The 13,203-nt window shown below is 34.4% G+C and overlaps 1 protein-coding gene across 2 annotated transcripts in view; it reads left to right on the top strand.

The window, feature by feature from the left end:
* LOC131052256 (uncharacterized) overlaps positions 1–9,895 on the top strand; it is a 323,457-nt gene extending 313,562 nt beyond the window's left edge. The window contains exons 8-9 of one of the 2 annotated variants that reach the window (XR_009107299.2): positions 8,906–9,261; positions 9,414–9,895. Coding sequence is in view for 1 of the 2 variants with exons in the window: in XM_057986876.2 (XP_057842859.2) it covers positions 8,906–9,155 (250 nt within the window). In the remaining variant the exon portion in view is untranslated. Of the gene's footprint in view, positions 1–8,905 lie in introns of both variants that reach the window. The other variant, XM_057986876.2, reaches the window with a different exon arrangement.
* The last annotated feature ends 3,308 nt before the right edge of the window (positions 9,896–13,203 follow it).

Here is a 13,203-nt window from a genome sequence, read left to right as displayed (position 1 = left end):
CTAGGCAAGAAGCCAAACCCCTCCTTCCAGCCCATATGATTGAAATGAAGAGACTAAGTTTCCACTTTTTTCCCCTTGCTAGAGGACCTCAACGTCATATGAAGTTGTGGAGTATGTTTCCTCTTGTTGACTTCCATCCATTCTTTTGTCTTCTGGGAGGCATTTCTCGCCATCTGGACTTTCCACACTATCCTTCACTTGAAGCATTAGGTGAAAGAGAGCCCATAGCCCCCTTACCACAGAAATCTTCCATCAAAGCATGAGAATCAAAAGATTTAATTGCAGGTCCCAAAGAGACAAAGCGAGAGGGCCTCTAAGAAGTATCACCGTAGACTTTGGCCTAAACCATGTGACCAAAGTCATTTATCAAAGGCAAAATATGATTTTCCTTTGATTCTAGAGAATACACACCAGCTTTCTCCACATTATTCAACCTAGAATCCGTCTTTGGAGAAGAAGCAGAAGCCTCCCCTTTGGGAGAATTTGGCACCATATAATGTTTGGGGGTAGCACCCTTCCACCAAGAGGCCTCCCTTTTAGGTTGTGATTTAACCATTGAAAATTCTACAGCAACTTGCCCAATCTTGTAACATTTCCTGCACCATAAAATTAAGCCTTCATAATCCAAAGGCTGCGTCCAACTATAACCATTAGCATTCAAGATAATTTCTATTGGAAGATCTTTGGTGGTGTCCAATTCCACCAAAATCCTAGCATAAGTTGTGTAAATGAAATCTCTTGAATTATCATCTGAGGATACAAAACTGCCAATAAAATTTCCTATTGCTGCTAAACATGATTCAAACCAACATTGAAGGGGGAGATTTGGGAGAAGAATCTAGATCAGCATAATTGAAAATGTCTCAAAAGATGTATTAAAATTCGGATGCCGAGATTTAAGCATCAGCATACTCACTCCCCACAGTTAAACATAGCTGAGAATGGCATTTTTGTCTTTCTTACTATCAAAGACCATTGTGAAGAAGCCTTCTGCACTAGGATAAATTTCCAATTTTTCTTCCACGAGAGGAAGCCATGATTTCGATATCCAATCATGCAACTCAAGAAGATTGGGCCAAATGTGGCTAAACTGTCCAATAAGCCCATTCTCTGAATAAAATTCCTCATTCTCTTGCAGCTCCACCAAAATGGCATTGAAGTTCAATTGCAAGGGCTTGTCTAAGCTTTGCACCACCCTATTGGTGACAAAACCAAAATGGCTCTGAGACAAAGAAAAGGTTGAGGTCGAATTCAATCCAGAGCAAGTTGTCGCCAAGAAGGAAGCCTTGGCAGTGGTGGACTCAACCTTTGGTCACGATTCGGGAGTTGTCGCCATGAGATCAAGAGAAGATCCAACTCGCATTGGCCTATGAGTGCACATAGGAGAGCCCCCCCTTGTCGATAGACAAGGGCACCCCAAACGCACACCCAGTTGTCACCGCACACAAGGGGGAAAGAGCAAAAACCAGTGCCAAGTGCCACATCCATTTCCTAGTTGTTTGTAATTGTCATCGAAGGAACCCCTTTTGCAAGCAAATTCATGCGCACCCAAAGGCAAAGAGCCAACCGAACCCTAGCAATCCAAAGGGACCAATTGTAGAGTTGTGAATTAGTGACAACCCATGCATTCTTCACCTCTAAGTCTGAAGAGGAGATCACACCTGCAACCTTTCCAATACGCTAGGAAGGATTTGCATTCGCTGCCCTAATTGCCAAAGGATTAGCAACTTCCGGCAAAGACATTGAACATGTTAGTTTTAATTAGTTACTTCAGAAGGATTTTCCAAAAATAATTTGGGCAATCTAATGACGTCATCTTGTAGAGGAGCTTAATGGGTATTTGCAGGTCAAATTGGGTGAAAGTAGATAAAATTTGACCAAGTTATGCCTTTGTAAGTTTTTGGTCTATTACTGGTTGTGGACTTTTGGGTTGCTACTGAACCTACCTTTGTGGACATTTTTTATTGAACCAGCCATTTTCAACAAGTTATAATGTATTTGACCAATACTGATAAGTTTGTCTGCATTCACAGTTATAATGTATTTGACCAGTACTGATACCTTTATTTGCATTTGTGGAATTGTCTAAGCCAAATGAACTGAATTCTTTTGTATCAACGCAAACACTTTTAGCTGGTTCCAATGACTTACTCCGCACAACCCATTCTAATGATTTCTTCAATCCCGACTGCATCAGTTTCATTCTCTCTTACCTTACTTTTTGACATATTGTTCATACTTGTGTCTCTCATGTTTTCACTACTCATAGTTCTAGTAGTGGTTTTAGCTAGTTTAGGACAATCTTTCGTCTAGTGTCCATTTTTTCTACACAAAAAAAAAAGAGTTAATCTTCCCAACAGTTCATTTTTGTGGAAAATTGGATTTTTCTTCAATATTATTATTAATTATGTTGGAAATTTCAATCCTAGGAGTTAGAGAGATCAAAACTCACATTGAGATGTGGGATAGTTACTCTAGATTTGTAGAATAAATTTCCATAGCTAAGGAGCCAAAAAAATTATTCCCAACCATCTAGGAGCAGTTTTAGCCTAGACCATTTCTAGTTTGGACTCAGAAATTTAAGGAATGGCTCTAAATATTGGTTCTCCTAGATTCTAGTATTCCTTTTTAATCACCCTTTCTTGCATACCATGTGACGAAAAAAACTACAAACAGCCCTTTGTGAATCATTCTACAGAAAATAACATATGTTCCCGATTTTTTACCCCAAACAGTGCCCAACCAATCATCAAAAAATTTCCTATAAGGCAAAATATTACTATCCGAACAAACTAAGAAAACCACAATACCTTTTAACCTCTGTTCTTTTTTACCTTCATTCTTGACTTAGAGAAAGGGGGAGAATTTGAGGTAAAGAAGGTGCCTTATTGTCGTCTCATCTTCCGGATTTCTACCCTTGGACATCAATGTTCCCTCCAAATCCATCTTCTTTCCTAGCTTCAAACACCATTGAGTCTGCTATACCCACATCCTTCCCTCCAAGCAATTCCCTGAATGTAAACTTCTTTGCAAAAGGCAATTTTCTAGATTTATTTTCACCTTCATCATTGCCTACCCCTTATTCTCTAGGCTGCCTTCAATAGGCCTTCATCGCCCTCCATTACTTCATCTATACTCATAGTACAAGGCCCAATTGACCAAAACTAAGGAGATTAATGCCACCAACAATGGATGAATATAAAAATCTTCTAAATAAATGTGACACAACAAACCAACGCCACCCCACGCCACCTTCCCTACCAAAGGCGAGCAGACTGGAAGGTAATAACCCCAAAAAACCAAAGATTAAAACTTCAACAAAATTGGGGCAGGACAAAATTTTAAAATTTTAAAATTTTGAACCAAAACCACAAACAACAACATAATGTCACAGAAATAAGGGATTAACACCACCAAATTTGGAAAACTGAGGAAGACAAAGGTGACCAAAGAGTGATGAAGAGCACCAAATGAAGCACCGAGCATGAGTACTAGAGCATTTGAGAGCAACAATGGAGGATGACTACTCATCTCCCTCACCCTCAGATCTCCCCTCCAAATGAAGATCACTTCATCCTTTTGACTTTTCTCTACTAAATCCCAAGTAATTGACTTACATTTATGGTTTTGGCTTGTTGAGTCAACCCCTAGCCTTAGTAATGCTCCTATGGTTGTAATGGCATTTGTAGACTTGTTTAAGATATAAGTGCATGACTCCACATAGAACTAACAATGTTGGGCTAAGCAATACAAGCTCTTTTCTACCATAGTTCGTAACTCCATATTGTGATTTTTGTTTTCGATGCCATAGATGTCATAATTCGTGAGTTTTTATGCTTAAAACACTTGACAATATTTATATATGTAAAATGGTGTTGCCTTAAATGCAAATCCACTTTTGTACTCATGTAATCGATATATACTCATGTATGTGATCAAAGTAGCTTCTATTTGATTAGTTAATTGTGTCTTTAAGTTTTATTTATTGAAGGATGCATGATAAAAGCTCTAAATCCTTAAAAATCTCTATATTTCTTGGTTTTTCCACTTGGCCAAGTCTTGACTAAGTTTGAGTGTTGACTCAATTTGATTCAAAAATCAGCTTGCCAAGTCTGAGCTGAGTCCAAGACTTGTAATGCAAACCTCAACAAACACAACGTTGCAAGATTTCAGAAGCAAACTCTTAATGGCTTGAAAGTTATTAAATTGATAGTCATCTTTTTAAGCAATTTACAGAAACAATCACTGCAGGAGATTCAACAATGCTAGTGCAAAACAAATTTAAAGAATTTTCTACAGTTATTACACACGATCTGAACAATTTTCAGACAAGAACACCCTACCATTCAAAAGTTACACGATTAACCTCTCCCTGGGTACATTTAAGGCAAATATTTTTAAAACAATTATTGAGCTTAGTTGAATATTATAAACTTTATATTATTAAAACATAAACCTAACGTATTGCCCTAAATATATTTCCAAATCTATGTAATAATATACACAGATTTATTACTCCATACACTGCTGCACATAGGTGATTCGTTCTGCATACAAAAAAAATCGCTTCAGGTAAGGGATCATTCCTTCCTCAAATGTTATTGTGAATATCAAGTACAACAGATTTCTGTTCCCAAAATCTTCCTATTCACTCTTTAACAATTCACTCCCCGAGGATCTGCCGTTCCTGCTGCAAGAGGCTTTTTGAGGGAAAAAAAACCTCCTTTTAGCTAGTCCACAGAAACAATAAAAGGGAAAGTGCCTCTACTGCTGCTCACAAACACCATCAGATTAGCAGATCAAATCCTTCCAGAAGACAATTTATAAACAAATTCTGGAATGACAACAGCTGCTGATAGCATTACGCAAAGTATTTGCCCAGCTCCACAAATCACATATAATACAACTGAATGCTTTCTCTCTCTCTCAGCAAACGACCAGGCTCAGTAATCCTCCAGGTTTTGATACCATATTAGATTGATCCCACATGCTGTAACAATCACAATGCAAAATGGTTTATTGTCTAAGCTAGAGAATTAACAATACTTCCTACACTCTAGGAACAACTATGCCATCTTTAGTACAATCATAACTATTCCCCTACAAACCATTGTAGACATTATTACAAACAAAGCTAAATTACTCTAATAGGCTTCTTTATATTTTACTTTTGATTTTTTGTCCCTATTTGTAATAACCCACCTTGATTAACCCAACAAAATTGACCATTCCTTTTTTTTTGTTTAATATAATCATTGTGTTTGATTCAATCGCATACTTTGGGCATCCATCCATTTGGATTAGGCATTCATCCATCCGGGATGAGCATCTAACCATACGGGTTAGGCATCTGTCCATACGAGACATAAGATTTTATCTATCCAATACAGGGTAGGCATCTATCCAATCGGGATAGGAGGTGCTCTGGCCAAAGACTTAGACTCATCGGAACCATTCGGGTCCTGAACCACTCACTAAGTACTACACTCTTCTAACAGAAGTGCACCGAGGTCGCCATCCTTAGGAGTAATTAAATAACATAATAAAAGCTTGAATTCCGCCTCGGAATTTGGCTTAAAGCCTCGGGAAGTCAAGCGAATCCATACGGGATTCCTTCCGAGTATGCATTGAATTACTTTTTCCATTTTATTATACTTATCTTTCAAATTAGGATTCTACTCAATCCTTCTTTACCAAGCCTAGACCCCACCCACGAACGCCTGAGTACTAGGGACAACTCCGTCCCAAGACTGCCTACATACCTGTTTCGGCACGGGATCAAGGCGTAAAGTATGTAGTTCTATTTTCTACTCTATGGTTTGATGTAAACTGATTAGTGGGTACGCAACCCTTTCTAGGGTAAATGTCCCAGACAGTTTCTCTGCGGTTGCTACCCACGGTGGTAGCGCTTAAGCAAAGGCTCAAGATGGCCTATTGCTTGTGGCCTAAAACAACTAGATCCTAATTCTTATCATAAGCGTCACCCTTGACCACTTGCCAATCGACAACAATTCTTCGAAATTAATTCAATTTCATAAAAGCATTTCACTCAAACAACCTTATAGGAGTTTACTATGGTTTAACTCCGCAGATGAAAGATCATTTTAGAATTATCTTATTAGATTATCGATCCAAGTGGGATTACCCGCCCCTTGGATTTTAACTTCCAAGTGTCCCTTATTACTCCCCAACGATTTATAGGGACGATGCCACAGACATAATTGATGCAGCTTTATTAGGCGTTAAGTGCAGTAGTTCAACACGATGGCATTACCCGTAAGCGTGACCCAGAGGCACTGTATATACTGAACGCTGCTAGGTTTTGGTTTTCCAACTTCCATTATTTAGTTTTCGTAATTAAGAAACTTATGAAAACATCATACTTGAAAACAATTATGACTTGAACATGCAAAATTAGACATTGCAAAACTTAATTAATTGAAATAACTACTTGATGAACTATGTGGGATAAAACCATAACAAAACTTGAAATATAACTTGCATAATAATGACAATTATGAAACTTGCATATTAATAATTAAATGTGTAACTTGCATGGAGATGAAAACGCCAATAAATGTAATTAATGTATAAGAAATTTGCATGATACAAGAATAGTGTAACTTGCGTGCAAGATTAAGCATTGCATGATTCCCATCACGGGAATAATTAATTATGGTCATAGGTTCCAAAAATAGCGATTAGTTTAGACATTTGATTCAAATCATATTAATATACATTAATTGCTTTTAATGAGTCCAAAATGCCAACTAAGTGACCCAACGAATTTTAAGTGGTTTTTATAAAATTCCAATTATAAAATTTAACACAATTGATCTACAATTAGAAAATTGCTTAAAAGAACTAAGGACAATTATAAAATTTAATTTACAATTTAGAAAATTGCTAAAATAAATACATTTCGAAATTACCTAAGTTAAAAAAATTTATTAAACTAAAATAAAAAAATTTACAATGTCCAATCGCCACGAATTAAATTTATAGTGGCATTTTTGAAAAAGGGGAAAGGGGAGGCAAGTGGGAGTGGGACCCAGGGGTCCCGTCACCATTGCGGGTCTGCGAAAGCAGGCCCGCAGTGATGAGGGGACCCCGTGGTCCCCTCCACTACCCTGCGGCCATTGTTGTGACAGTGACCGTAGGGGAAGTGGAGGGTACCACTTCCACGGCGGTTACAATAACCGCCTCCCACCCCCTGCACACCGCCCGACACATTCAGAATAATTTCCAAAGACCATGTTTATTAATTTTTTGTATTAAAATCACTTGAAACATTTACTATGTTCATTGTCATTCGAATTAAATTTAATACAAATATATATATATATATGGATTACATTCCCAGATTTTATTTTTTATGGTATTAAAGAAGTTATAATAACAAAAAGAACAAGAGTTTATTCATAGGAATGAAGATGCTTCAGCAAATAAAACAGAATATCAGATTTTCACAGAGGCAGGAAAATGTTTAAATTGATTCCACAGGAATGAAAATAGAGAGATTTGCTTCAGCAAATAAACAGATAATTAGATTATCAAGAGGTGGGTCAATACTTGAAATTGATTTCGCATAATCAGTAATTTAATATTCACAGGAAGATTTATACCTCAATTTCAACTAATATTCACAGAGAGAAGTATATAACCAGATATATTTTAAATAAAAAATATTAATGTAAACAAATGAGAATAAGGATTTATTCACAGGAATGAATAACACGGAGGATTATTCACAGAGAAATTTATATCTTATTATCAGGTATTTTCTGTTTGTAGGGAAGTAAGATTTTAAAAAAAGAATTACATTTAAATTTTCAATCCAGCAAGATCTGATATTTTCTAAAGAAATTGAAACAAATAATAGCTATCTTTCACATGCAAGCAAGATCTGATATTTCTTTTCAAAAAAACAATTAAACAAATAATAAAGCTATCCTTTTTTTTCAATATTATCCATAAAGAAGGATCTACCACTAAAATTTTATAAAGGAAGATCTAGAAGCTATATTTTGGATAATGCCATTTCCTCATGTGAATGTGAAATAACAAGAAAAAAACCTGGCTATCGAAGTTTGATGTTGAATCCTCTCCAATCTTCTAGCTATCCTCCTTAGATCCTTCCTTGCAACTTGAGAGAAATTTTTCAAACAATAACTTAACAATCCTGCAACGAAAATGAGACTACCAAGGAAGATCCTACTACTAAAAACTTCAGAAATTTTCTTCAAAACATAATCAACTCCCTTCTTTGAAACTTGCATACAATTTTATAAGAAAAATCCCTCAATTCCACTATCTAGAGAATTTAATTAAAAAAGAGATTCTTTTCCAATATTGGACTCATGCAAATTGATTAAAAACTTAGTGGGGGAGTTACATGCAAGGTGGTGGAGATTCCTCTAGAAGCTTCTAATTCCTCCTACAACATGTGCCATAATTGGGAGTGGGAAAAATAAATAAAAATAAAAATAATGCCTTTGAATTATACTCTCCAAGTGTGTGTGTGTGTGCTTATTATTATTTTTATTCTTTTATAACATTTATTCAATCATTTTTAATAGCTTAACCAAAAAAAACATGATAGAATTGTATTTAAATCAAAAAGTGATAAAGGAGGGTTGTGACACTATTCTTATTTTTAGTGCACCTCGTTATGGTTGTGCTGTATGTCAGTTCATCATAATTGCATTTTTGAGACTGATGTTTATTTATATGTATTGGCATTCTATGTTCACTCAAACAAAGTTTTTGTTAGTAGTACTTATCATAGTTTCATGTTTAAACTAGAATATTACCATATGTTTTTGTCATACAAGAGCAGATTCTAGTCTATTTTTGCATCGACAACTTCTAATTATAGACTTTGATTATTTTTATGCTTGTACAGAGTACTGACTATCCATGGTTCGAAGGATGAACTCATTCCTGTAACTGATGCCTTTGAATTCGATAAGCTTATTCCCAATCACTGTCTTCATGTTTTAGATGGAGCTGATCATTATTATATTCGACATCTGAATGAACTGGTATCTATTGTCCTAAACTTCATAAAGGATTCATGGGAGAAGCCCAAAGACAAAATAGATTTGGCAGTACCTTGTTCAAGAAGAGCGGGCGCTTTTTCTTCTAGATTGTGATCTGTCCTTGGTATTGTAAATAAAGAGGACGGAGATCATAGATGTTAGAGTAGCCAATAAATTATCTGTTCCCTGACATTCATGATACGTACATATCTATTATTAGGTGATATTCAGATTCTGTTTATTTAACAACATAACACCATCTAATTCTTTGAACTTGTTTAGACTTTTAGTTAGACTTGTGCATTTGGTAAAAGTAATTGCTTCCATTTGATATGTTTCCTTCTTATCACTCTTGAGTTGATTCCTGTATAGGGTTGATGTGGTGTTGAGGAAGTTATCAAGAAAAATGTAGAGAAGGAGAAATGCATGTCAAGTATCAAAGCAAGACCTTTGCCGGTGGCAACTAGAAGAAGCTCTAACTCTAAAATGTAAATTTATGAAAATAAGGCAATATTTTAATTTATTTGGATGTTGTACACCTGGAATGAAGTAAGTTGGACATCCTTTGAGGTGTATAGAAGTTTGGAGACAAACAAACTTAGTACATAGTGGATCATATGATACTCGTGAGTAAGTTGTAAATTCTAGGATTGCAGAGAATGTAAATTCTCTACCATAGCTGGTAGTATTCAAATGAGAATCATTTCATTGAAACTTAAGGTTGCCTATTTCTCTGTACACACCATCTTAGATAGAGAGATACTCTCTATGCTTTTTTATATCTATTTGAACATGCAGAGAGTTATTATCACACGTTTACAATTCAAAAAAAATCCATTATTGCCTTCTATTTATTTCATGACTGGATTGACAGCGTAATTTTTTTAATTGATCATTTCATAAACTCAATTCATAGGTAGAAAATTTGCCATATTGTTTTCCAAACGAACATATTCGAATAATTTTAGTTTCTGTCAAAAGGAATTCATTTAATGGCAAAGTCCATGTTGTAAGCACCTAGATGGTGCTGAGTTTAAATCTTCTTCAATATCAAAAAAAAAATCTATATGATTAAAATGTACATGTGTTTTGGAGAAATGACATAGATAGTGTATATACCAAATCTGAAGGTAAGCATGGCCAATTCTTATAATGACTTATACCTTATTAGTTCTCCAAGCTAATGTTCAAACAAAAAAGCACTGCAAAATAATTGACAAGCATAAGGACAAAGGAATATAATTCACATGTAAAACATGCACGTCCTTGTAAAGGTTAAGGTTAAAGACTTATAGTTATGTGTTTGAAGATTAAACTGAAGTTGCAGGATTCCTTCTCTATCTCTTTGAAATTAAGGTAGGGAATCATATTTGAAATTTTTGGTTCTTTTAGAATTCAAGATTTTTAATGAGTTTATTAAAGATAAATTGTAGTTGGCTTGAGTTTTTAATAAAACAATAGCCTATTACATATTGAGAAAACATTTAAAGTTAGGATCAAGAATTAAAATCATAAAAATTGAAGTGTTAAAAAGTTATAGTTCAGAATTTAGAAGTTTAAAGTTTTGAAGAAATAAAGTATACAATTGTTTAGAGTTCAATATATAAGTATATTTAAGTGTCAATCTCCTTTCATGTTCAACATAATCTCTGCCTTCACCTTCTTTTCAATACTCACCTACCTTCCCAGCACTAACTCTCATTACTCTCTTTCCACCTCCTTAGTTTTGCACACTATATCAAGCATATTCTTCCTAGAACCTCAAAAGTCTCTTGATCAATCAGACCTTGAGCCTCACCTCTTCCTTCACTAAATGCTATATTTGTACTTATTCTTAAAAAATCAAAACTAAAATATGTAAATTCTATCAAAATTACCACAATGTTTTATTTGAAGGTCACTACAAAAAATTATGACATGTTGATTTTGTTTAGTGTAGTTTACAAGGGTTTGATGCAAACATTTTTGGGTCAAATTGAAGTTTGCAATTTTTATTTTTTTTAATGTTTGAATGGTAGTTTGAAAATTATGTTAGTAAGCTTACTTGAATCAAAAATACAATTATTCTTCTATATTTCACAATAATAATAAAAAAAATATCATAGGATTTTATTGTAAGGGTGAAAAGTGTATATTTCATATGTCTTTAGGAAAAATAACATTTTTGACAATTAAAGCACTGGTCAATAGAACATATCAAACTTGAGCAACAAAAGCATAAATAAAACTTGTAATAGAATTTAGAGAATACACATGTAGAAACTCTAGATTTACCTTGGAAAACATTTTGGAGACAAAAATTGATAAGAGACACAACACCACTCTAATATATTATCTCAAAACAAGATTACAGCATATAGATATATTAACCTATGTTCAAACAATTTGTTCACCCCATCAAGTTTGAATCCATATACCTTAGAGAACATGACCTCAATGCAACTTGCTTTCTTAGAGAGCCTCTTCTCAATTCACTTTGTGCGTTACTCTCCTTCATGTGATCAATCCAAATGTGTATGGTAATGTGATGTCTTTAACAAATTTTAATGTAAAAGATGTACTACTTTTTTTATCACCAAGATCTTGTGAGTGCAAGGTGAAACCATACGATGAGTAAATATTATTATTCGACACGTTCTAATCACCAAGATCTTATGAGAGCGAGGTGAGAACATATAGTGGATGAATAGTGATTTTCATATATTTTATTCAAATAAATAGTGCCTAAAGGATGTAGTAATAGATCGCATGAATAATATAAATATATTAATATTGAATAAATATGTTAAAATACCTCAAATAAATGTTTAAATTAAAACTATTATAACAATGTGTTACAAAAATACAAATACCACTAGTAAAACAAAACATAGCTTTCAAAACAAATGCAACCTTTGGATTAATTGCCCTCAAGGAACCTTCAATAAACCAAAGGTGCTTCATACTCCAATCTTTGAATCCAAGGGTTTTCATCCATGGATTTATAGTTAGACAAATGGCTCCACCTTTGACAAAAATTACATGAAAAATGGTAGTTACCTCAAGACTAGGCATGCACCTTATTTTGTAGCAATAAGATGGCATAAATTGCAAAGCCCCATTTCTTTTTTTAAAATAACAATTAAAATATTAATAAGGTTTTTCTCAAAACTAGTTCCACTTTGTCTTGTAACTCATTAATTTCTTGTCATAGAATCAATCTTGATGAAGGTGTCAAGTGTATCATGTGTTACAACACCCTTTATGAAAATCCGCTCCCCCAAATTGAGAAATTAAATATTATTTTATTTTTACTTAAACTTTCCAAGCCATGGGCCCTTTATTAGAAATATTTTCATATCCTTATAAAGAAAAATAAGGATTTGGTTGACATAAACTAAATTAATTAAAATGAAACATTACAAATATGTCCTTCCCAAAATTGCTTGCCTATAATTCTTCCCAAGCAACATTGGTCATATCTATCTCTTCCTCATGTATCCACAAATAGGTAGGGGTGATTGTGATGGAATTAAAGCCCAAAGACCACTTATCTAATGTCCATCTTGGAAGCATGTCAGTGAACACCAAACTATACTTGTCCATGATAGTTTGCATCCTAGTATGATAAAGGTGGTGATTACCTAAATAAAAAGTTGGCATGTATTTCATTACAAAGCAATTGGATACCCATGATATCAATGCCATAACAAAAATTCCTTCCATACTTATAGTTGTGACCAAATTATTTTGTGGTGTCTCAAGTATACCCTTAAGTATCATGCCTTTCCCTTGAGATTTGAACTTTAGTTCCATGAATTGATAGTCTAGGGAAAATTCCCTAAGAGAATGCAAACACTATAGAAACCATCACACATTATAACTGATAAAGAATAACTCAATCTAATGAATTACCTTGATACATAGAATCATTAATCCGTCAACAATGATGACATTGAATTCAATGAAGTCTTCAACCTTAAATCATTTCTTAACCACCAAGCCTTCATCAATGAAGTGGTGGATAATTTCCCTATTAATTATGATTCGTTGTCCAAATAGATACATATGAACCCAAAATGGTTGATATTATCATGGTTTTGGAGAGTGGCAAGTGTACCTTTGCAAATGCCTACACTTTCTATCTCAAACTTAAGCTCAATAATTTTATTTCATGTTGCTT

Source organism: Cryptomeria japonica, chromosome 1 (assembly GCF_030272615.1).
Source record: "Cryptomeria japonica chromosome 1, Sugi_1.0, whole genome shotgun sequence".
Lineage (NCBI taxonomy): Eukaryota > Viridiplantae > Streptophyta > Pinopsida > Cupressales > Cupressaceae > Cryptomeria > Cryptomeria japonica.
This window is presented reverse-complemented; position numbering and strand designations above follow the sequence as displayed.